The sequence below is a fragment of the Protobothrops mucrosquamatus genome, unplaced genomic scaffold (genome assembly GCF_001527695.2).
Source record: "Protobothrops mucrosquamatus isolate PMUCROS unplaced genomic scaffold, P.Mucros_1.0 scaffold453, whole genome shotgun sequence".
NCBI lineage: Eukaryota > Metazoa > Chordata > Lepidosauria > Squamata > Viperidae > Protobothrops > Protobothrops mucrosquamatus.
In genome coordinates, this window is record NW_015386776.1 from 1,207,800 (window position 1) to 1,233,480 (window position 25,681).

Sequence of the window (25,681 nt, forward strand, 5' to 3'; positions counted from 1 at the left end):
GACTCATCTATACAAATAATTGTAGTTATAGCTATTCAAACAATCTATCACCGAAGTAGGAGAGGGGTTTAAAACAATATATATTACCCCAACATATGGCTATTGGGTTTATTATACAAACAACCCTCTCCAATTGTTTTCTCTCTCTGTTTATATTGCATCTAGCTGTGTCACAAAATAAAAATATTAATTTGAAAAGAAAATTGAAATATGCATAAAAAACAAAATATTCTTTATTAATGAGCACTTATCCAAAAGGTATTATTTTTGTACTTTTATTCTGCTACATTAAACAACAACAATAAAATGATCACTTGTTCATTTCCAGTGATATTCAGTGGAACTTCAAAATTATGAACTGAAATTTAAATAGATTTAGATTTCAATCCTGAATCAAAATGAGGAGGCATCAACTCACTGAAAGCAAACAGAGCTGTTTTCTAAAACATAGGCTGAAGCAAGTGTTGAATAAAATTGGAATACAATTTTATTTCAAATGATTTTTTTTAATCTCTTAGCTGGAACAGTACAGGTAGTCCTTGACTTCATTTAGTGAATGTCCAAAGTTACAAAGGCACTGAAAAAGTGACTTATGACCACTTTTCACACATACAACCATTGCAACATCCCCATGGTCACAAAAATTCAGATGCTTGGCAACGGATTCATATTTAGGAGAGTTGCAATGTCTCGGGATCATGTGATCCCCTTTTGCAACCTTCTGAGAAGCAAAGTCAATGGAGAAGCCAGATTCACTTAACAATTGTGGAACTAACTTAACAACTGCTGTGATTCACTTAACAAATTTGGTAAGAAAGGTAATAAAATGGAGCAAAATTCAACAAAAAAAATGTCTTGGTTAACAGCAAAAATTTTAGGCTCTATTGTAGTTGTAAGTTGAGGACTACTTGTGCACAAGATAGAATAACGTTTATTTGTTTGTTTAACAAATTTATTTAGCCACTCAACTGACATGTAAGTGATTCTGGACAGGTCACAACTTTTAAAAAATCCAGAATAAAGTTACCTTCAGAAATTATTCTTGAAAATTTAATTTTAATATAAAGATTGTTTTAACTCTAGTACTTACTTCCTTCTTTTTGTGTATTGGCCTTGTTCAAATTGAGAAACACCTAACAAAACAAAACAAGAAGAAAGATAAAACTTCTAACTGCACTCAAAATACAAGCTTTTAGACATTTGGGTAAGGAAGAACTCCCTACTCCATTAAAAGACAAAAATGGATTGTTTAGAATTGAATCAAAGTACTACTTGGTCAGTTACTTTCTTTGTAACTAACAATTTCTAACTTTCATCTGTTTCTGCATGCATAAATAAGCATATTTCTGAATGGTATAGATAACCAATGCAAGTTACGTTAGGATCAAGCCAGATGACTGGAATTCAAAATTCACTTCCATAATCCAAATAATGACATTAGAGGTAGAGGCAAATCAAAACTCTCCTGCAGACATTATGTGGAACTAGAGGAGAAGTTGCTTTTAAGTGTCAGCAATTAGGACTGCCCTTACATGCCAGCTTTTAGGGTGTTAATTTTGCTAATGCATACACTGCAGGTATAGATGCTGTCAGATAAAAAAAGAGGCTGTGCTTAGTTGAAGTCCTGTGAATTGGGCAAACAAGACAAATTGGATTAGCCTTACAAACCAGAGATGTGTCATCCCTCCTTTAAATTCTTAAGGCTTCTGACAGATTTTCATACTTCATCCTGTTTCCAATAAATCTATATTAAGGAATCTTATATAATCTCTTCTCCTCTTCCTCCTCCTCTTATTTCTTCTTTTGTATTTATTTGCAGTATTTCCTGGGGTAGTATGGATTTTGTGTGTTTTTTTTAATTCTAACTAGCTTCCTTCCAAAGGAAAGATGCTCCTTCAAAATTATTTGTATTTTTATGCTATTCTCTTCATTTAACAAATGTTTCACAGTGAAAAGGAGCTCTTGATTTGTCAATAATCTTTGAATTACTGCATGTCTAAACTGTATAATTTGGCAAAGAGCAGACAGAAAAGGAAACTGGAACTTCAACAATATATATTACAATTACTTGTACCTTTTAAATTATGTTAAATTTCATTATGACAAATGACAGATAATTAATACAATATAAATATGCTTGTTATTTCTACACACACTGATACTTGAAGTATTTTTATATAAACCAAAAATGAAGTGTTTCTTAAGAACTGTAGATAAAAACAGTAACATTTCTGAGATACAGCCTTTTTATTAAGACTGTCAATTTTATATTATTAGAGCTAATAGTAAGTTTTTTCAAAAGTTTTGCTTCCTGAAAAACTTTTGCTGATTATGATAGACTCTTACAAACTGCAAACAAATACATTTTCAGAATGACTGTATGACATAGGAATCTTGAGAAATATCAAAATATGAATTTAACTATGATGTATTTAATCTCATAATGTTTCCATCAGCTTTGATGGATTCCGGTTGCCCTGATACCATTTTTCCATTGTGGCAATGTCCTATTTAAACTTTTCACCATGCTCGTCACTGACTTTCAGGAAAGAAGTGCAAGTGTGAATGCAGAAAATGAATATTCAGTGACATGTGGCACTTCATCATCTTGTATGCTGTAAAAAGTTTGTCAATCGGCTGATTATAGTTTGGTGCTCTGTAACTGCCAAGAAAATTCTCAACAACATCCTTGAATGTTTTTCAGGTGCTTTTCTCCGGCACCACTAACAGATCTTCAAATAGATATGTCATTGCCCAAATTGACATATCTTGGGTAAACAAAATTGCCTTCCTTAATCTTGGCATCATTTATTCTGTCTCAAATAACGAAAATCTTCACTTTCCTTGTTAATCGCTTTCACAAAATTTGTCAACAGTCCAAGTTGTATGTGAAGCAGTGGAAAAAATATCTTTGTCAGATCGTGTTCTGTCCTGGAACCAAATTCTTTCAGACTGGCCATTTCTTTTTAATGTAACTCTCTTGCATGCTGTCCCATACACATATGTAACAACAACACTTGGTATATATAGCTGCATTCCAAGCAGCAGACCCACTACTTCTAGATATTTACAGATATGCCAGTTATGCTTAGCATACTGGATGTGCTTCAACAACAATTCCATATTTTGTTTTCATGTTTCTTTCTTTAGTGCAGCATAGCCAATAGTAGTAGCAATAGTCATAGCAGGATGTACATTGCCACCATGTAAAAACAGATTTCTATAAAATGGTACATGTTAGTTTAAATTACAGGTTATTTTCCTGATTAGCAGCCAAAACTCTGTAAGATATACCCAAAGTATTCTGAAAGCAAAACTTTTGTTGTCCAGTGTTAAACTTCATTTATAAACAAATTTACAATAGAATAATTTTCTTCAAAAACGATAACAACAAAATAATGCTGCAACAGTTTGGAAAAATTTTAATTCAAAAAAATCCAATAACATTTTTTTATATTTTTAGTTTATGTTCAGTTTATACATTATAGTTTTTTTCTCTTAGAAGGAATATTCATTTATTCCTAGGTATATTTTTTGTATATATTTCCATGTGTACATTTAAAAACATATAAATAGATGCACATACACATATATACCTTTAAAGCAGAAAGTTCCATGCAATTGATCCATAAAATTCTATGCCAGTATGCACGCATTAGTATTTAACAGTGATATGTTTTATCATTTTGTTATGTAAGCACATAATGCATAACCTATATCACATTAACTATATAATTAATAGTAAATACAGTCCATGTTGTATTAGTAGTCTCTCCATGTTTATTTATTTGTAAAAATCGTAATTCTCTTACGGTTTCCTTCCCATCTAAGGCTTCAAACCACAGGTTCCTGTCCTCTTCTGAGAATGCTTGCAGGGTCAAAGGCATACCAGATCTATAAAAACAGAGTATTTAAAGTTATTTAAACCACCACTAAGCACTAATTTTCATATGAAGTAATTTTTTTCATCATAACACTTTACAAATGCATCATATCCATCTTTGAAACTATCAGATATCTTTGAAACTGTAATGTAGTTCATAGTGCTAAGTGAAAAATAAAAAAGTATACAAGCCAAAACCAAGCGTGCACACGCATGCACACATACATACACAGACACACACTTACACAGAAACAATGGTTTAGCATAATACATGAAACAAGTCATTATATCTGAACCTGAAATTCTGGATGGCCGTACTAAAGTTAATTGAAGTCAACCACAAAAGACATTTTAATTTAGACCAATTTAGAGTATATGAGGTAAAAAAAATAATAGAAAAAGCCATGTTGGCGCAGTGGTTAGAATTCAGTATTGCAGTCTGACTTTGCCCACTCCTGGGAGTTTGATTCTCACTAGCTCAAGATTGACTCAGCCTACCATCCTTCCGAGGTCAGTAAAATGAGGACCTGGATTGTTGGAGGCAATATTCTGACTCTGTAACTGCTTAGAGAAGCTGTAAAGCACTATGGAGCAGTATATAAGTCTAAGTGCTATGACTATTGCTACTACTGAAGCTCATTAAAACAAAATCAATTTGTATCATTAAGTTTAAGTAATACAGTGTGCCATTATTCTTATGTGATATCATTCTGTTATGCAAGAGAAGAGACATTTAAACTATAAGGCTGAATTAGACTGTCCCATTTCATAGCATTTAATAATACCTAGTTTCAATATGTCTATGAACAAATTGTTCATATCATTTAAATATTAAAATAAAGTAAAATATTAATATATTTTGGGTACTTCCCTAATCTATGAAATTTAACAAGACATCAATGGTTATGGGATTTTTCCTGAAAGAATGGCCAAAGTAATTATTCTACAATACTAGTATGGTAAATTCAGTATAATCATAGATTTATTTTTAATAATAACATCTATTGAAATTTAAAAATGTATAGAAACGTAATACAAATTAAGGAAAATACAAAGTATAATTTGAAAGAACAGAAAGGTATGAAAATGGATACTCAATGACACTGATGTCATTTACATTTAATTTATTTATATTTTCTGTAATCTCTTTAACTTTCATTTATTTTTCTTTGTATTTCTTACTTTTTCCCTGCACTTTCTATTTTGAAAAGGAATAGTGAATATTATATAATGATATAATTAAAATATGCAATAAATTAACTGAATCACTAAAAGCATGCAGGGTTTAAAATTAGGATCCCTAGTGTGGCATCTAAGAATGCCAATGCCAATGTACTCATGTCGCATCTCTCTTGGTAATCACAAATATCCTTGTCCCACCTTTTACTGTATCTTTAAAAATAAAAAAGATGGGCATTTTCAGCCCAATGTTTTGAAAATATATCTAGTTAGTAAAAAAAAATGTCAAAAATAAGGAGAATTCGGTTAGAGGAGATAGCAGACAGTGGTCTGATGCTTTGCAAATAAGAAAATCTCCAGAAAATACAGCAATTTTGTACATGTCCCCATTTCAAAATTCCAAATAGACTGGGTATCTTTTAGTTTATTAGAATATTTAGTCTACTTATATACCCTAATGCAAAGACTGTGAATTTCCTTTGTTTACCAAATGTACGCATGAATTCCACTCTTTATATTGGTTTCAGGGCTATAGTTTTTAGCAAGATTATCAGAAGTATGGAAAACATTCCTATAAAGACGGGCTAAAGCAGGGGTATCAAACTTAATTTCATTGAGGGCCACATCAGCATTGCTGTTGCCCTCGGGGGGGGTGGCCAGGGTGGGTGCGGCCTATTGGATGGGCATGGCCAGCTCTACAGATCTGGGACAGATCTGAGGCAGAAGGGGGTGGGACCGAGGCAAGCGCCAAGGCATGGTCCATTTCTTCATTCCTCACAAAGGGTGACTTTTCCCCAACATGCACCCAGGGGGTGGGGCCAATGCGGCAAGGGCTGGTTCTTCACTGTTTCTAGACGGCCTTGTGGAGCTAAGACTGAATGTGTTTCAGCATAGATGGCCACCACAAAATTGTACATTGGCTCTCGGCTGGCCTGGGCCAGGACCAAGGCAGCGGGGGCCGTTCCCTGTTTCCAGGATGGCTTCGCGGGCCACATGAAACCACTTTGCGGGCCGCATCCGGCTCCCAGGCCTTGTGTTTGACATGTCTGGGCTAAAGGAACAAGATATATTTATTACAGGGGAAAAAGGACTCATAGGTATCATATACATTTCATTTATATGAACTGTTGCACAGTGAAAATGGAAAAGCTTGATTCTAGACGGCAAAATTAAACATATTGTTTTACAGGACCATAGATTTTGGTTGACCACTAGGAGAAGTGTGACAAAAATAGTATGAACTGAAGCTATCATCACAAAAATTATGGCCCCTTTCTCACTGCAGATATTCAATTAGAAACTGGTGAGTAGATAGAGTTGCTTTATTTCTAGATTTCTTGCACTTTATGCAGGGCTGCTAAATGGATTTGAAGGTTCTTTTCAAATCTACATTTATATGATCAGAAGGTTACTTATAACAGGGCTTTTCAACCGTTTCACCCATTGTACCCCTTTTAGGATATGGCAACATCCGAATACCACCAGTCGCCTAGCAAGGTGTCAAAAACTTGATGACCCCGCCCAAAAAAGGAAAAAAGTGATAAAGTACTGGTAGTCCTCGATTTACAACAGTTTGCTTAGTGACTGTTCGAAGTTACAATGGCACTGAATAAAGTGCCCCCCAAATCACAGCCGAGCAAGACAGCGCCCAGCGGTGCTCTTCCTCCTGTCCGAGGTTTTCATTGTTGTGACCATTTCTGTTGAGGATTGGCAGCGGGGGTGGAGTGGGGGTGTTTGATTTTTATTCCCCCCATCTGCTGGGTGGTTGAAGCAGGTTTTGGTCACTTCACATGACCCTGGGACACTGTGACCGTCATAAATCTGAATCAGTTGCCAAGCATCTGAATGTAAATCACAAGACCCTGGAGATGTTGCAACATTCCAGCTGATCGGTGCTTCTTCTGGGCTCAGCAGAGGCGCCAGGATCAGCGCCGAGGTCCAGCTGATTGGCGCTTCTTCTGGGCTCAGCAGAAGCACCAGGATCAGCACTGAGCTCCACCTGGAGCCTGGTGCTGATCCTGGCGCTTCCACTGAGCCCTGACAGCCCTGAAGAAGCGCTGATCAGTTGGAAAGCAGTACTGATCCTGGCGCTTCCGCTGAGCCCTGACAGCCCTGCAGCTCCAGCCATCTCTTGCTCAGGCTTGTGCGGTGCTGCCACCGGTTCAGCTCATTCCCCTCCTCTGCTACCACTTTTCTAGGATGGTCGCGTACCACCTGCCAGTTGCCAATGTACCACAGGTGGTACCCATACCACTGGCTGAAAAGCCCTGACTTATAAGGTCATCCTATAAGAATGGTTGTGTCAAATAAACTGTATAGGTAATAATTTGAAATAAATTCAGTTAAAAGTAATATTAAGATACACCTGACCGACTTACCTCTCTATTATTTCCATATCAAAACAAAATCGCCTATCTATAGAATCAGTATTCCGTTTGGTACAGTTCTGAAGTTCATAGACTTCCAATTCACCCTGAAATAAATTAATTACATGAATATGATGACAGAGACTATTACTAAAAATGCCAGGAAAAATGTGATTAATAACATAAGTTTAATTGTTGTTATTGTTGATATATATTTTTTAGAATGAAAGCATCCATCAATATTGTAGAATTTTTGGAACTGAATATAATGCATGCCTAGAATTCACTATATCATCAAATGAATTTCTCAGGAGTAACAGAATATTTTACTGAGTAACAGATGGGATTAGAAAATCTTCCTCTTCATCATCATTTTGGCTGACACTCAAGTTAAATTGACTGATTTAGGATATTGGGCATAGAAGAGGAAGAATCCTGTTACCAAAAGTTCAATAAAAATCACTCTGCCTTGATTGCTACCAATACAGTAGCCAATACAATGAGCCGTGGTGCCCCAGTGGTTAGAATGTAGTATTGAAGACTAATTCAGCTCACTGCCAGGAGTTCGAGTCAGCTCAAGGTTGACTCAGTCTTCCATCCTTCCGAGGTCAATAAAATAAGGACCCAGACTGTTGGGAAAAATATGCTGACTCTGTAAACTGCTTAGAAGCAGTATATAAGTCTAAGTGCTATTGCTATTGCTATACTGATAATTTGGAAATGACATGGGGAAGATGAATATTGTAAGAAAACTGAAATGTTGCAGATTCTGGAATATTCAAACAGTTATCAAAGAGTTTCTTAACTTGAAAACTACTAATATGAACAGGTTTCCTGGAAAAAGACATACTGTGCAAAAGTACTGTATATTTGAATAAATATATCGAATGTAATAAGAGCTGGTCAATGGAATGTAATTTCTGTGCCTTACTAGGAAGTAATTCAAATAAGCTTCCAAATATATTTATATTAATGAATTACTATGGATAAAATATGGGTATTTTGTTAAAGCTCTCCAAAATTCCATTTCAGATCCCTCCAAACTTATTATTTGTAATTCCCAATATTGTATCTAACTATACTTAAAAGAAAATGTCAAAAACACAGAGAAGCAATACAGAACATACTTTATCTCTTTTACTGTTCTTTTAATATGAAATATACTCACACTTTTTCCTCCTGCTCTGTGTTCAAATGGTAACATAGTAAACTTCTTTGACTCCTTCTTATACATGCAATAATGTTTTATCCAACTGGAACCAAATGGTGCAGGTCCTTCATAAAACAATAATAATTAAAACTTCAAATTGTTAGATATATAAAGACGTTTTTCCATTCAGCCTATTTTTCAGATTATTACATATTGAATCAAAGTTCTTTTTAAAAACAAATAAATAAATCCAATATATGCATTCTTGTTAACAGAATCGCAAAAGCAATAGAAAACGTAAAATTATTACAGGTAATCCTCAAGTTACGAATGTAATGGAGCCTGCCCATTCCATTCGTAACTCAAGAATTCATGGGAGTGACTCTCATACCTTGAACGAGTTCACTTCCCTCTTCCTCCCTGCCACGCCGGACTCACTTACCTTGAAAAGATCAGTCTACTCTCTGCCGCGGCTTCTGCCTTTGTGGGAGAGTCAATGGAAGCTCCTGGGGGCCAGTACTATCGCGTGAGTTCAGGCACCCATCCTCTTTTCCAGAGAATGGGAGCCTGAATTCAGTGTTTGCAGTGACTATCTCCTGCTCCTGCCCCCAACTCCTTTCCACCACTGCCAGAACAATTTTCATCAGGACAGAGACCTTGGAGACACTTGAAACTCCATCTGCATGCAAATGAGCGCTTAGAAATGGAGTGAAACGCTCCATTTCTCAAGCACCCTACTGGTAGCCACAAGGAGCTTCCAGTCTCTGTCAGGTCTCTGTCCGGGTAAAAAGAGTTTGAGTGCATATGGGGTGTTTGGAATTTGCTTCATTTGCTTCATTTTAAAATGGCCCATAGTCGTTGAAACACCTTTTCTCCGAACTGAGACTTGACAGAGACTGCAAGCTCCACATGGCTGACATCGCGCACTTAGAAACGGAGCAGAAGGCTCCATTTCTCAAGCGCCACATTCCAGGCATACGGAGCTTGCAGTCTCTATCAGGTCTCCATTCGGTTAAAAAGTGTTTCAGGACCAATGGAGAGCTTCAAAACGCAGCCAATCCCTGCATTTTGAAGTGCTCCATAGGTGCTGAAACACTTTTTATCTGACTGGAGACCTGACAAGGACTAGAAGCTCCGTGTGGCTGCCAATGTGCACTTAGAAACAGAGCGGAAGGTCCTATTCCAGGCATACGGAGCTTGCAGTCTCTGTCAGGTCTCCATTTGGTTAAAAAGTGTTTCAGTGCCTATGGAGCGCTTCAAAACCTAAGCCACTGGTGGCGGCAGCCACCTGAGTGCCCATGATCTCCCCTCCCCAGCCAGCCCTCACCCCACCCGACCTACTCATTGCCTGGCATGCCATCTCGTACAAATCCTGACCGCTCTTCTCCTTGTCATCCTCCCCACTGAAGCGGCCGCAGCGGCTTGTTTCTCGGCTCTGAGTAGAAAAAAGCAGAAGCGCAGCAGTGAGATGGCTCTCAATAAGGCCGGCACACACGAGTGAGCAGCGCACCTGGGTCTTCTTGAGAGCAATCCTGCTGCTGTGTCTCCATTCTCTTCATTTCAGACAGAGCCAAGAAACTCCGCTTGAATGGGGAGGACAACAAGGAGAAGAGTGGTCAGGATTTGGGCCAGCCAGCCAGTCAGAAAAGGAGTAGGTTGGGCAGGGTGGCTGGCTGGCTGGGGAGGGAGGATCATGGCCACTCAGGTGGCTGCCACTGCCACTGGCTTGGATACAGGTGCAAGGGGCCTGGCTCCGCGATGCCGTCCCACTCAATTGAAGGCTTCATTTCTGCCCTCAAACTAAGGCCAGCACACGCAAGCGAGCGGCACACCCAGGCAACGGATAGTATTGGTTCCTGCGTCCGACTGACTCTGACTCCACACTTTGCCCCAGAGGAGTGCAAATGAAGCATACAATCCCCCCAAGAATGGAAGCTTCTGGGGGCCATGATGTCTTTTGCAGAGAGTTTATGTTCAAACTCACGCAAAATTATGGCACCCAGGAGCTTCCACTGTTGGCGCAAAAAGCATTTCCAAGCCAATGCGCCTCTCCCTCAAAGGGAAAGAAACTGCGGCAGAGAGGAGGCATATTTTGCAAGATGAGTATATCTGCTGCAGCAGGGAAGGAGGGGGAAGCAGTTGTGGGGAGTGGGGGGGGGGAATAGCGTGAATGTTGCAGAGCCTCAGCAGTCATTCATAAGGGTGAACTGCCATGGTGCTACAATATTTGTGATTTTGGGACTTGATCATAAACACTAGGGGGCGCTTGTTATGTAACTTTGAACAAGCGTTAAGTGAACGCTCGTAATTTGGAGATTACCTGCATAAGAACATTGAAAATAGAGCAAATGTAGCGAACTGAAATTAAAAGAGAAAAAAACTCTATACAGGTAATTCTCATTTAACTACCACAATTAGAACTAGCAACACCATTATAAATTATGAGGGCGTTAAGCAAAACATCATATGACCATGAAAGACTTATGATCTCACTTCTTCTGCAGTTGTTAAGCAAATCACACATGGTCATAAACTGAGACTGCAACTTGTGATTTTACTGCCAGCTCCACTGATTGTGCTTATCGGAAGGTGATTGTGAAGTATGCAAATGGAAAGCACATGACTGTGGGTGCTGCGACAGTTGTAAACACCCACTGGTTGCAAAGCACCCAAATTTCAATCACATAATCACAGGAATGCTGCAATGATTGTAAATAAAAAGATCAGTCATAAAGTTAATTTTTCAGATGTCTTAACTTTAACTCACTAAGCAGAATAGTCATTAAACAAGCCTTACCTGTGATAAAAAACATTGCTAAACAGCCTGAATACATGTTTACAAATTCTTACCATGAAATGAAAGAAATAGCTTACTTTTTTCCTGCACATAAAGATAACCCTCCATTGCAAATTGATTTGCTCTTTTGTGTTTTTTGGGATTTTGCTTGATTTTGTTCATGAGGTCTTCCACTTCTGATCTTGTTCCCTCAAAACGACTTCTTGTCTGCAAGAAAAGATTTTAAAACTTACAACAGAAAACCACAAACGATTCTAGAAAAAAATATCAAAACTAACAATCTTCTGGTATTTAATATCTCTTTGTCAATTGTATATGGTTACAAACATATTTTTTTTTTCCAATTTTTTATTAATTTTCAAATAAACAGATAAATTACAAATATGGTATACATTAATAAACAAAAGAAACCCCCCCCCGCCATATTATATATCTATTCAGAGATGCTCAGCAGCCCCCCCGCCTGCGTCCACCCTCTCTTTCACCCTTCCTACCTACCTACTTCCCTCCTCCTCTCTTCTACCTACACCTCTCTCCTCCTTCCTCCTCTCAACTACCCTACACATCCCACCTCCTTCTTTTCCTCATCCTTCGGACGCAGTTTGGGGGGGACGCAGTTTGGGGGGAACATATTAAATACTGTTTCCCAGATAACAGAAACATGGAAGATTACAACTCTTCCAAGGTGTTCCTCTGGTTGCTGAAACTTACTGACTGGAGATGGTAGGAAACTATCTGGCTTTGTGTATGTTATCTTTTGCCTTAATTCCTGGAGATTGCATTTTTAAAATTTCATTTATATACCACTTCTATTATTTTTATAAATAACTCAATGTGGGGAACATTAATATTACTTCCTCCTCCTATTTTCCCCACACTAACAACCTTGTGAGATGAGTTGAGCTGAGAGAAAGTGACTGGCCCAAGATCACCCAGCAAGCCTTCATGCCTAATGAAGTTCATTTAAGGTTCTTTTTGACAACATTTTTGGAATTGGTTTTCCTTTGCCTTTTTCCTAGGGCTGACAAGCAATGACTAGACCAAAGTCATCCAACTAACTGAAATGAACTGAAGTTCATGAACTGAAGAAGCTTCTTGGATGAGAAGTGAAATGCTTTCAAAGAAAAAAAACCAAGAAAGTCCAGCTCCCTTTTGGTAAAGCACTTTTGGGACAACTATGACGTGGATGGATGAGAACCTCCATAGACATTCAAAGTGGATGATATGCATTTTGAAGACATCATTGTGTCTAATCCACATACGAAAGCCTGTCCAATTGGTAACAGTGTTACCCCTAATTCTTTCTGAATTTGGATTATTATACAAATAATTAATAATTTACATTAACTTAACTTAAACATATAATACAATGTTATGAAATAAGACAATAGAAGACAATACAATATAATATATAAAAGTTATCTTAATATTTGAGTTTGCAATGACTGTTAAGCGCTGTAGTTTTGATTTCATACTAAAACATGAACATAAGCATCATAGATAATTGCTTATAATACCACAATCTTCTATACAGACAATTAATTTTTCAGTTTATATTACAATTTCCAATTAATTTGATAACAATGTCCAATATATGGAACTCTCAACAAAATTATTTTATATATATTTCAACATTTAAAAATAATGCAACATACTTTTCTCTGTTAAACATTAATAGAGAAAATAAATTCATTTTTATTTTCAATTATTAAGTTATATACAAAATCTGCAGAAATATTAATTTGGTTACTGCATAAAGGCTTAACAAGTCATGTAGCATATTAGCCTGCAGATGGCATTACATTTCCATAGTTTTGTAGAATATCATCATGCATTACAGAAATACAAAACTGGAATGGCAGGGTCAGAGTTACAGATGGACATATCTTACAATCAAAGGATGGCTTCACTTACATTCTGGATATTGATCTGCAGATCCATTTTGTAATGGTTAAAATCTTTGGCAAGTTCATAGCCTTGATGGTAGAAAGTGAACATGCCCTGAAAAAATGACAGGACCTAAAACACAGTAAGATTTCTTTTTAGCTTAGATGGCAAAGGAATAATTTCTTTTTACTTTCCTCTTAGCATTGTTTTAAATAAATTAGGTTCTACGTTTAGTGGGACTTTATGGCATAATACAGAATTCCACTGTGGAATAACTATCTGTAAATTCATAATTCACAGCATACTGTGATTAAGTATAAATTCAGTAAAATAGCAAAAGGACATACCGTATATACTCGAGTATAAGCCGAGTTTTTCAGCACATTTTTTGTGCTGAAAAATGCCCCCTTCGGCTTATACTCGAGTCAGCGTCTCGAGAACTGAGGAAAGAGAGTACCGTAGTTCTTTTTGGGGGAGGGAGGGAGGGAAGTCTCTTGCTCAGCCGCTTGCTTGACTTGCAGCCGATTTCCGGGGAAAGCCTCTTTACAGCAGGCTGCCTTTGGGAAGCGCTGCCTCCTTCCATTCATCTCTTTGCTGCTGGAGAAATTTGCAATTGCCCGTGCGAGAGGCAGACGACAAGGAGAGCGGAGTAGCTGCCTCATTTCCCACCCTAGGCTTATACTCGAGTCAATATTTTTTCCCAGTTCTTTGTGGTAAAATTAGGTGCCTCAGCTTATATTCGGGTCGGCTTATACTCGAGTATATACGGGTATACAGCACAATGCAAATGGTTATATTTGTTTCTAAATCAACTTTTACTTGTTTTCTATTGTAAAATTTATTTTCTTTCAGATATGTTTTTAATATTCTACTTACAGGTTCCACAAACTCAAATTTCTTTCTTTCTTGTATCTCTTGCAGTTTACACACATAGACAAGTAACAGTTCATAGAAATGTTTTCTGTTTTGCTCAATTTGGTTATCTGCCTGCATAAAAAAAATATAGGTTTGCTTTTTTTAAGATTCAGAGATTCTATACAGAAATATATTGTATCAAGTATCTCAATCTAACACAGAATCATTAACTGCACTAATTTAAATGTAATTATACACACCAAGCTCTATGGTCAAATGATTTCATGTTAAAATTCTCCTCATGTCTCAGAATTAATTCCAAGTGTTTATATAATAACTTTCTTTTAATAAATGTATTAGAGTAAATGGGGTAGGGGGAATTGACAAATTAACAGACAGGAAAGTTAGACTTAAACTATTTTTGTTTTCCTCAACGAATTAGACCAAATAACTGTAAAGCATTGAAACAGTTTATTAAAAGAGGCACAATTTCCACCAAAAAAAAAAAGGATTATCAGGAGATGTAAGCCCTCAGATTTCATTTTATTAAAATTAAAATGTATAACCTGCATTCACACAATAAATTTTAATGACTGACACATAAGCAAAAACAGCAATCTAATGTACTTGCATTTGGATTATGTAAAATACATATATAATCTAAGCACTGGTAGGTGTCAGGTGCAAGAAACCAGTAACAGAAGTAGAGTTCAAAGCACTAAAAGTTTATTTTATGCTACCTATACACAAGAATCTGATCTAGTTAACAGTCCAGCCAAATTGGCACTAGATAAGAGTTAATGGAATTCATGAGGAGGCTGGACTTAGATCTCTTCTGGGAAGTAATGACTCCAAACTGATAGTGCATTTGACCCCAGCATGGATTCTGCCTCGTCATCTTCTATATTAGGCACTTTACTGCAAATTAATTGTGTTTATTATGTATAAAACAAATAATATTTATCATTGATAGAAAGTCTCAGATTCCAGCTATTCGTTCCCTGCTCCCAACCCAGAATAGAAAAATAGCTACTAGCAACTTATCTACAAAAGAATTATTATTGCAAATGTTTACAACAGATAGAAGTTTGACAATGTAGTATAAATGATACCTCCAATATTTGTAATTCTTTCTTTTTAGCTGACATATTTAAATGTTTCTCCAATGAACTGTAGTTCTTTTCTGTTTCTTTATCAAACCTCTTTTTTTCTTCCTAAAACATTTTAAATGGAAAGATGAAAGAAATATTATATCATTTATACATGAAATACATAAACTTTGTAAATTGTTTGGTTTTTGTCCTTTCTAACATCACAAATGTATTATTATAGATACATGTTTTTGTAAAAATGAAGAATTTTAATTTACAATTTGTAACAAAGCTACTATATCCAATTTTGGTATACATTGTTTTTGTTCAATAAAATAGAAAACACAACAGCACACACAGAGGCTATACATTTTTTGAAATCACCTCATAGGCCTTGGTTAATAGATGGAAGAGTCTTGGCAAGTTTGTAAACATTTCTGAATGGAAAAGCAAAAATGCAGAGCTATGGTCGTGGAGTGGTTAGAATGCAGGCTAATTCTACCCACAGCCAGGAGTTTGATCCTGATCGCTCAAGGTTGACTCTGCCTTGCATTCTTTCGAGATCAGAAAAATGAGGACCCAGATTGTTGGAGCCAATATGCTTACTCTGTAAAACTGCTCAGAGAATGTTGTAAAGCACTGTGGAGCAGTATATAAGTCTAAGTGTTACTGCTGTTGCTATATACAAGTATACAAAATCTTTTGTTAAATGTTAACGGATCTTAATGCACACGTAAAGTACTGAAGAAACGATCATCTAGTCCTACTTAAGTTACATTTTTACCATTTTGTTTGCAAAACAAAACAGATAAAATGGAAAATAAGCTATAAATACAAAAGTTATTGACAAACCTTTACTGCTCCAAGTTGTTCTTTTCTGAATTTTTCCAGAGGCTTGATGAGAGTTTCAGTTACACTTAGGGCCTTTCAAGAAGAAGAAAATAAATACAAGTATGATTATTCCACAGTAGGAAGAAAACATTATACTGACAGTGTTTTCCAAATGAAAATAGCATGTTTTTTTTTTAAAAAAAAATCCACATTAATTTCTATTAATAAACTATCATTGTCACAAGAAAAACAGTATACATGTATGTAAATTATTCTATTAATTGTAAATTTTTCTCTCCTGGAAATATGACGGATTTCAAATAGCTTCGGCTAGGATATACATTCCTATGTTCTAATAACTTTTTTTAGACAATAATGTTTTTAGAGTATATATCCAAGTACATCAGAATATATTTTGCTTACTTAATTATAATGAAGCACAACTTCTTTGTAGCCACACCTCTGGAATGACATTTCCCGCAAGATCCAGATGGTCTCCACTCTTTAGAAGAGCCACAAGACCTGGCTTTTCATCCAAGTCTTTGTTTCATGCAGTTGCCATCTTGTATCTCTATCTTTTATGTATTATTAATTTATTGTAATTCATTGCTTGATCGTTGTGAGGCACCAAAGGTATTAAGTTAGATGGCATACAAGTTTAATAAATTATGGTTGGTTACACAATCAGCCAGATGTTTAGACTGAACTGGCATTTTTATTCACCTATTGAGTCCTTCCCAAGAACCTGGGATAGGCAGATGGTGTTAAAAGTATTGCCATAGGATGTAAACTGTTCCATATATAGATGCCTTTTGCAGTTGAGTGATGGTGATTTTACCAATACTGAAACTGTTCAAGTGGTGTTCCAGATGTTTTGAGATTGCAGCCAAGGCATCTAGCATTATTGGTACTATCTTTGCTTTCTTTTAACACAGTCACTCTTCTGCTATTGATAGGTCTTTGAATTTTGTATCTTCTGTTCTATTCTGCTATTCCACTGCAACATCCACTATCCAGACTTTATTGCCTGTCTTATTGACAATTGTTAAGTTTGGGGGGTGATGATGATGATGATGGTAAAGATTAGGCAAAATTTTTCCTCTCTATAGTTAAATATAAAAAGCCTTGCTCACACTTAGAGAGCTATGTAACAGATTTAATGAATGAAAGTAAACATTCACATCGTTGAGGTAGATTTTATTATTGTCTAAAGGATTCTGTAGCACTTGGAAATAGATTTAGAGTTTCTGCTTTGAAGATGAACCTTGCCCCAGTTTTTTTTTACAACTGGTTATACTGTAGATTTCTTTCTAAATGTTTTTAGGAAGATTATTGTCACAATTCTATGCAAGTCTAAAAAGAAAAGTGTCTCTCAAGTTTAGCTCATCTCAGTGACCAAACAAAAATAGCCAAGATTTGGTGGGAGGGGAAGGTTACAACACATATAAGTAATCTGCCACTACTTTCTTCTGGGAATATTTTCCCCCAAATTCCCTGTTAGTCATCAGCCTGATCCTGCTTAGTTTTTCTGAGAAATGCCAAATGCTGAGAGTAAGAAGCAAACTTTTGCATGTGGATTACTTTTATCTAAATCCGTATAGCAGCAATTACACCTTCCCAGTTGCTTGGAATATTACAAAATGAAAACTGGAGAGAAAGGATTCCTCCATATAATTTATCAAGCAATTCGTGATCTTACAAAAGTACTTATTTGCGTTGGAAGAGTTCAGCTCAAAACAAAATTTCTTCCTTAGTTCCAAGTTGTGTATAAAAATATTTTCCAAGCATTTGGGTGTATATGTTTGCATAAGAGAGACGTCTTTCTCAGGAATCACACATCAAGAATTCCTGAAATGAAACAGCAGCTTTGGACTGAAAGAAACTCCCACTGAATCACCTGTCATCTTACTAAAACTTATTTTAAATGATGCAGTGAACTGCTAAAAATATTGTCAGTAATGAGAAAATGCATAATGAACTTCTGATGTGCACTTTCTGTATATTCTCAAAGGAAAAAGGTTAGTAGATGAGTCCAACATTCCAAGTTAGATTAGATTAGGACAGTGGTGGCGAACCTATGGCACGGGTGCCAGAGGCGGCACTCAGAGCCCTCTCTGTGGGCACGTGCGCTGTCGCCCCAGTCCTAGGCCTTCAGCTGGGTTTTATAAAATGTTTTTGCTTTAGGCCATGTGCAAAAAAAAAGAGGTTCAATCAATCTATCAATTTCAACCTCGCGGGGGAAAAAAAGATCTTGCAAAGTTGGAATTGATTGATTGAACTTTTTAGTCCCACCCACCAGTCTGCTGTTACCACCATGGTCACACCCACCCAATGAGCCACACCCACCCAATGGGCCACACCCACCCAATGAGCCACACCCACCCAATGAGCCACACCCACCCAATGAGCCACACCCACCCAATGAGCCACACCCACCCGGCACCCAACGATGCATAAGTGGGTTTTGGGTTGCAGTTTGGGCACTCGGTCTCTAAAAGGTTCGCCATCACTGGATTAGGAAGACACCAATTTGCAAGGATTATCTGCTTCAAAATTTCTTCAAACATTTTCATTGCTTGGATAGGGGGCTATAGAAACCAACACAAGAGAAAGGACTGGCTATACTGTAGAATGATAGGAACAGTAATCTCAGACATGGAGATGATATTGACTGGGGAATCTCTGGCTAAATGTGTAAAACCTACTACCAATGATACTTACTGAGCCCTAAAGAAATCTACATGATCTGGGTTCAAAAAATGCAGAGACCCTGATATTCCCTGGAGTTAAATCCTTCTTGGTTTCTAAATGCAGGCAACCTTGGCTGAGTACTGTTATATGTTGAAACTTTTAGAGGAATTAGGTTAAATTAAAAGATTTTCTTCAAGAGGTTCAAATGGATATATAAGAAACTTTTGGAGTTTGAAAACTAATGAGAAATATGCAGATGACAGAGCTGACAGATTACATACTGCTATATTTTATTAAATAGAAACAAAATTAGAATGCAACCACACTTTTGCATGTGACATTTTAAAAAAGAACTCACCATTATTTCTCTTTGTTCTTCTAAATTTTTCAGAAAGTTAGAGAATTCATGAAGGGATGCATCTGTAACATGAATAAATATAAACATATATATATAAATAAATATCAGACACTATGTAGCAAATAAAATATAAAAAAATAAAATTTTAGATTTATATAGACACTCCTCAAGTTACAACCATAATGAAGCCTGGATTTTCTGTTATAAGTCATGACATTCATAAGTCAAGGCACCAAGTGTCTAGACCTGATTTTATTATTTCTTTTGCAGTGCTTGTTAAGCAAATGCCAAGGTTGTTAAACAAATCCATATGTTTCTATGGATGTTTTTTTGCTGGAAATCAGCTAAGAAGACCAGAAATTAACCAAAAAACATTGTAAATCATGGTCATGTGACCACTCTGTGTGTGCGCGTGTGCTCTGTGTGTGTGTCCATTGGAACTCTGGAACCAGGTCATAAATAGCTTTGGGGGGATCCATTTCAAAAGGCTGCTAAGCGATTGGTTGTTAAACAAGGGTGACTTGTATTAATTTTCTTATACTGACATACCTATGCATCTTTCATCATCTGTTTCAGCCTCACCAATACATTCAAACCTGAAATCCCTCAGTGAACGAGCAAATTTTCTTTGGGCAGATGAAAGATCTAAACGGAAAAAAGAAAGAAAATGAGTGATAGCGCTTTTCAATTCAATAAAAGAACCTTAATATATAATTAAGGTACAACAAAAAATATAAATTTTAACTCTTCATTATTTAAAGGACTTCCTATGGTACTAAATAAATAAATTTATGGTATTATAATCTTGCATATAAGTGTGAGAGAGAGAAAGTAAGTGAGAGAAAAACTTTTAGCATTGTTATTTTACTATTCACTAACTTTTGCAGCTCTCTGGACATAATATAGACCTTAATTTATACTTAACATGTGTATTCAATAATCCATATAAGTTCCATCATAACTGGAACAGAAATTTTAGTTGTGATAAAGTTTATGTGATTGTATATGAATTAGAGAGCAAATGTGGTGTAGAGGTCAAGGCATCAGGCAAGAAACCAGAAGACCATGAATTCTAGTCCCACCTTAGGCACAAAGCCAGCCGGATGACCTTGGGCTAGTCACTTTCTCTTAGACTTAGGAAGCAGGCAATGCACTTCTGAAAAACCTTGCCAAGAAAACTGCAAGGACTTGTCAAGGCAATCTCTGAGAATTGAACATGACTGAATGGGAAAAAATGCATTAATAAAATACATTTAAAAATCCCTTCTATTGACTAAAAGCATCATTTGTAACTATCTGGTGATACTATGAATTCAGTTTGGCTATATTAAGAACTTGTGCATTACTTCCCCCATAAATTGTTCTCTGGCTCAGAATCACATGTATTTAATATTCACAATTCATCAGAGGTCAGCTGCTCAGAAGGCACACATCAAGTGAAACTATATGAAGTATCCTTAAGTAAGTATATCCCATAGTGTATGTACAAACCACAGCTGTGTTAAATGCCATTTGAGAATGAATATTTCTTTAAAATGGTGGGGCTAGAGAATGAATATTTCTCTCTATGTCAGGGGTTCCCAACCAGGGGTGCGAGATGGTATTCCAGGAAGTGCAAAAACTTGGGTTTTCAAAATTATAGTGTATATGCATAATTTGTTGCCGTTATTTTGAACTTTTGTAAGGGGTGCGAGAATATATCAGAAGCATTCTAGGGGTGCGGGGTATAGAAAAGGTTGGGAACCACTGCTCTATGTAGTGGCTTGCTCTGTCAATGTTGGTAGGAGTGATCTTGGTGGTTCCTTGATCCCAAACAAGGGACCACCACAACCACTCCCACTAATATTGATAGGCCAAACTACTAGTATATAGAATGAGAACAATCTCCACTCCCTTCTAGCATTGATAATGTTATCTAGTTTGGTAATTAAACATATGCAAGAAAACAACCAAGCTCAAAGAACACCAAAGCCCCACAGTTCAACCCTGAGCAATAAATATTCTCTTCTGTCGATAGTACCTAATTATATTTGTAGTACACAGTCTCAGTAGATTAGGCACTGAGTCTTATGATACTTTATAAAAAAAAATGCAGCCAGTTGCAGCTGCCAGGTGAAAGCTGCAACAGCCATATAACACTAGGGGTTTTTTGAGTGCTGCATTGGTTTATAGTAAAGCTTTTGGTGCAAATCAGAAAAGCCCCAAGAACACTTGAGGATTGCCTCTTCCATACAAAACCAATCTCTGTTCCACCATCATTGTAAGCCGGGAAGTTAAAGGTTCCTCACAAATGTCGGGTGAGAGAGCAATTCAGCACTAGAGGTTTTCATTGATAGCCCCCTCCTTTGGAACAGCCTTGAAAAGGTCATGGAACTAGGGCAGAGGTCCCCAACCTTTTAGGCATCAGAGACTGGTTCCGTGGAGAGAGGTTTTTCCACAGACCGAAGGGTGCATGGTTTTGTGTGCTGCCTGCATCTTGCGGATGGGGCTTTGCTTGCTTGTGCGGACTGGTTGCTGGCATGCCGCGGCCTGGTACTGGTCCACAGACTGGGGGTTGGGGACCCCTGAACTAGGGCTTTAAGGTGTAATTACTGCTGCTACCTAAATTGGAGCAATAATCAATGTTTATGTGCTATTATTGTTTTTTTTTTGTTGTTGTTTTATTTGCTATTTTTATCCACATTCAATTTATTGAAAATCAATATGCTTTAGCAGTATACATTGGTTAGTTTGTTTTTAAATTTATCTAGCTGTCCACCTCACAGATGTGACACTCAGCTAACAAAGTTAAAATACAAAATGCAATATAAAAGTAAAACCACGATTATAGAACAAAAACCATTAAAACATACTAAAGCAATAAAAACTACTAAAAACATAAAAATATAATCTGTGAGGATACAATCTAATTTACTAACAATATAACCATTTAGCAGGCTCTACACAACCACTATCAGATATTTATAACAAAAACAGTTAATAAAAACAAATTGATTTTTATGCAAGGAATGTCATTTAATTCTTTTGTTTACACATGCATACACGCACGCGCGCACGCACACACACACACACAAGCATTCTAATGCTGTGTTCTGAATTAACAGGACAACTGAAATTATCTTGCCTTTTAAATATTGTTGTTTTAACAATTATATAACTGTCAAAAAGATTATATGTAGGAAGATATATTAACATATACAAGCTGTGCCAAGTATTTTATGTAATTTAATAGAATGTTTAAATTAGAGTTGAACTTGTTGAAACACTGTATCTCAATAAGCAGGTTTTTTTTCATAAACGGCAAGATTCCTAAGATTCTGCCACATTATTATACACAGGCTTAAATTCCATGCTGCCATGGCAATCACACCCATACAGATTTTTTGCCTACTTAAAACAATTGATGTTTATTATAATTGGAACTCATGAAATTTAAATTCCATAAAGGAAATAGTGTAAAATATTGCACATTTTTAATATTAATATTTCTTCCTCTTATTGTAGAATTTTAACTACTATTGTGGTGTATGTAAATAACGAGATGGAATAAGATTTATAGGCAAAAATGCTAAATATTTATTAAAGAAAAAATAATTTCTGAATTGCAACAAGTTTCACAGCAACTAGTTATTTAGATCAGAGGTCCCCAACCTTTTCGGCACCAGGGACCGATTCCATGGAGAGAGGTTTTTCTGCGGACCAGAGGGGGCGTGGTTTTGTGTGCTGCCTGCATCCCACGGATGGGGCTTTGCTTGTTTGTGCGGACTGGTTGATGGCATGCTGTGGCCTGGTACAGGTCCATGGACCGGGGGTTAGGGACCTGATTTAGATCAGTTCAAGAACTCCAGTGAAGGAGAGCCCTCACATCATGATGAAATCTTTTCCATTATAATTAACCATAATCTACTATATAATTTCACCTAATTTTTGTACCAACTTCTAGAAAAATTGGAGCAATTTTGTACCATTTTCAATATGGTACATGCAATCTTTTCTTCTCCAGGCTAAATATTGCCTTCAACCATTCCTCCTAAGTGTCTTTTTTCCAGATTCCCAATCATTCTAATTGTTCAATAAGACAGGAAACCTTTTCTTTAGGAAAAAAAAGTACTTTCAAAAATCTCTTGCTTTGATCTAATGCAAGGGTAGGCCGCCTAGCATTAATGGTAATATCTTTTTTGAAACAATACAGTAGTGACTAAACTGGCCCTTTCACTTTTCAAAAAAAAATCTTTTCAATCTACTTTTCTTGGTACTTTTCCTTTATGTACTAGCCAGATCAAATCTTTCTTAGCTTTTCAAGATCAATAAAGTTAGCTGCCTCTTCTGTTGTAGATTAAAATTATCTTGAGTTCTATTGCAGGTAACTATTTGGTGACATTCATACAGTTTTCTTGGCATAATATATAGAAGTACTTTGTTATTATGATTTCCATATTTTGAGTCTTTCCTAGAGTTGTTTATTCCAGTACGAACTAGCTCAAACCAGTTTAGCTTCTGAAATCACATAAAGCTGGCCAGACTACTGCCACAGGCAGAAAACTAAAAACTGGAATAATTACATATCCTAGCTAGTATGCTTTAAAAGAAACTGTCCCCAAAACATGTAGAGAGCAATAACGAGACTATACCACATGTAAAATATTTGGCACTACCAATGAAACCAGAAGAAGCCACTTCTAATGATGGGCATGTTTACATTCTATAGGCGCTAAATCAAATCATTTTCTCCTAGAAGATATTTTGAGGCTCATAAGAAAGCTGGATCTACCAATGAAACCAGAAGAAGTTAAGTTCCCAATTTATTTATTATATTTATATACTAGTTTTAGTATAATACCATATAATGGCTTTATTTGCATAAATCAATTTACAAAGATCTATATGGCATCACAGCAACAATATTTAGGTAGGGAATGTCAAACCCTATTCTTTATGCTTTTTCTTCATTTGAAACACATCCCAATATGCTATTACCTTATGAGGCATTTACCTTCTATGGTCAATAGAAGTTTTAGCAGAGGATTAGGGGTAGAAATGCCAGTGAGAGAGAGACAAACAGTATTTAATATTATATATTTCTGTATTACTGCCTCAGCTAAAAGAATATTTTTAAAATACACATGAGTNATAACAAAAAGTTAACAGTTTCATAGGGCCTACATAGATGAAGATACACCAATTTTTTTTAGTATTTCTGCTGCATGTATAGTTTTTGAATTTTACTTACGTATCACATATTACACATATATATTTATTATGTTTCTGCATTATCTTTTTATATTGTTGATGGTTGATTACGTACTATGGTTGATTACGTACTATCAAGTCAGTACATAAAGACTGCATAGATATTCTCCATGATGATAAGTCCCTACCTGGTCCTTCATGTCTTCTCACATTATACACATCAACAATGTAATTGAGTTCATTCACCTTGCTACTGATCCTCCTTTTTCCCTCCACTTTTTCCAGCATTATAGAGTTCTCTAGCAAGCTTTTTGCTTAGTGTGTCCACATTTTAATCATTGCTGCAAATGTTTTATTTACATTAACATGTTTTTATTTATTTGTTTTTTACCATCAACAGTTCACCTGGGAGTGCCAGGTACAAAATGGACAGGTAAGTCAGTAATATCTAATGATTCATCACTTAGTTCTATAGTCTGCCATATAATTACCAGAATTTTTTTTAAAAAGCTTATAATTTAAAACCTATTACAAGACAAATGTAATCCAAGGCTCATGGTTTTAGAAAATAATATCCTCTGATCAAGGCTTTCAAGACTACTTAAAGACCTTTTTTTTTCCAAACTGGCTTTTAATAATATATAGTTATATTAAATAGTGTAAATGTGATCTTTATGATGATCAACCAAGGTGTCGTATTTTGATGAGTTTATGGTTTAAATTTACATTAACCACGTTGAGCCATCTTGGAGAGGTAGTACAGAAATAAAAAAGATAGCTATTAATAAAAATGTTTTATTTATAAAAATGTTTTCTGTTATTAAGTAATAATAATAGGTCAGCATAATTATCATTAAGAAAACCTCTTTGCATATGAAGTTCTTAATGGGGTACATCTTGAAGACCATCCTCTGGTACCTATCTAGCTCTTCCTAGCCTGCAGACACATTTTTAATAAGTCATTCTTAATTAACATTATGCAAGCATATACAAGCACTTTTGCAGACAATTTGGGTCAAAAATATTAATGGCATTTTAGGTCAAAAGCAATAACTGAAGTTTAGTGAGATACATGTTTGAGGAATGTAGCCTCAATATTGATGTAATCTATGCTAATTAAATTATCCTAGTCATTATAGGACCAGCCATATTTTATATTAACTGCAGCTTCTGAACATCTTCAAAGGCAGACAAACACGGTACACTAATACTATGAAGTTTGTTTTTGTATAACTAAACCAGCTTATGGTTCAAATGTGCACCAATATTAGTTAATACAACATAAATTCCACATCTTTGACATTGAGTCGTATTCAAACAACTAAAAACTACAATGAGCTCATTCACCTAATTCTAGAAGTTGCTATTAAATGTTTTGCTGAAACAATTGGCAAAGACAAACC

At 36.1% G+C, this 25,681-nt stretch overlaps 1 protein-coding gene across 1 annotated transcript in view; it reads right to left on the minus strand.

Moving 5' to 3' along the window:
* The window catches only part of ARHGAP10 (Rho GTPase activating protein 10), a 103,627-nt gene that overhangs the window by 57,723 nt on the left and 20,223 nt on the right, over window positions 1–25,681 (minus strand). Inside the window, exons 2-12 of the mRNA XM_015816448.2 lie at window positions 19,638–19,733; window positions 19,089–19,150; window positions 16,061–16,132; window positions 15,230–15,331; window positions 14,139–14,249; window positions 13,290–13,394; window positions 11,453–11,582; window positions 8,597–8,703; window positions 7,441–7,535; window positions 3,813–3,894; window positions 1,091–1,133 (exon numbers count right to left, since the gene is read on the minus strand). Coding sequence (XP_015671934.1) covers window positions 1,091–1,133; window positions 3,813–3,894; window positions 7,441–7,535; window positions 8,597–8,703; window positions 11,453–11,582; window positions 13,290–13,394; window positions 14,139–14,249; window positions 15,230–15,331; window positions 16,061–16,132; window positions 19,089–19,150; window positions 19,638–19,733 — 1,005 coding nt within the window. The remainder of the gene's footprint in view (window positions 1–1,090; window positions 1,134–3,812; window positions 3,895–7,440; window positions 7,536–8,596; window positions 8,704–11,452; window positions 11,583–13,289; window positions 13,395–14,138; window positions 14,250–15,229; window positions 15,332–16,060; window positions 16,133–19,088; window positions 19,151–19,637; window positions 19,734–25,681) is intronic.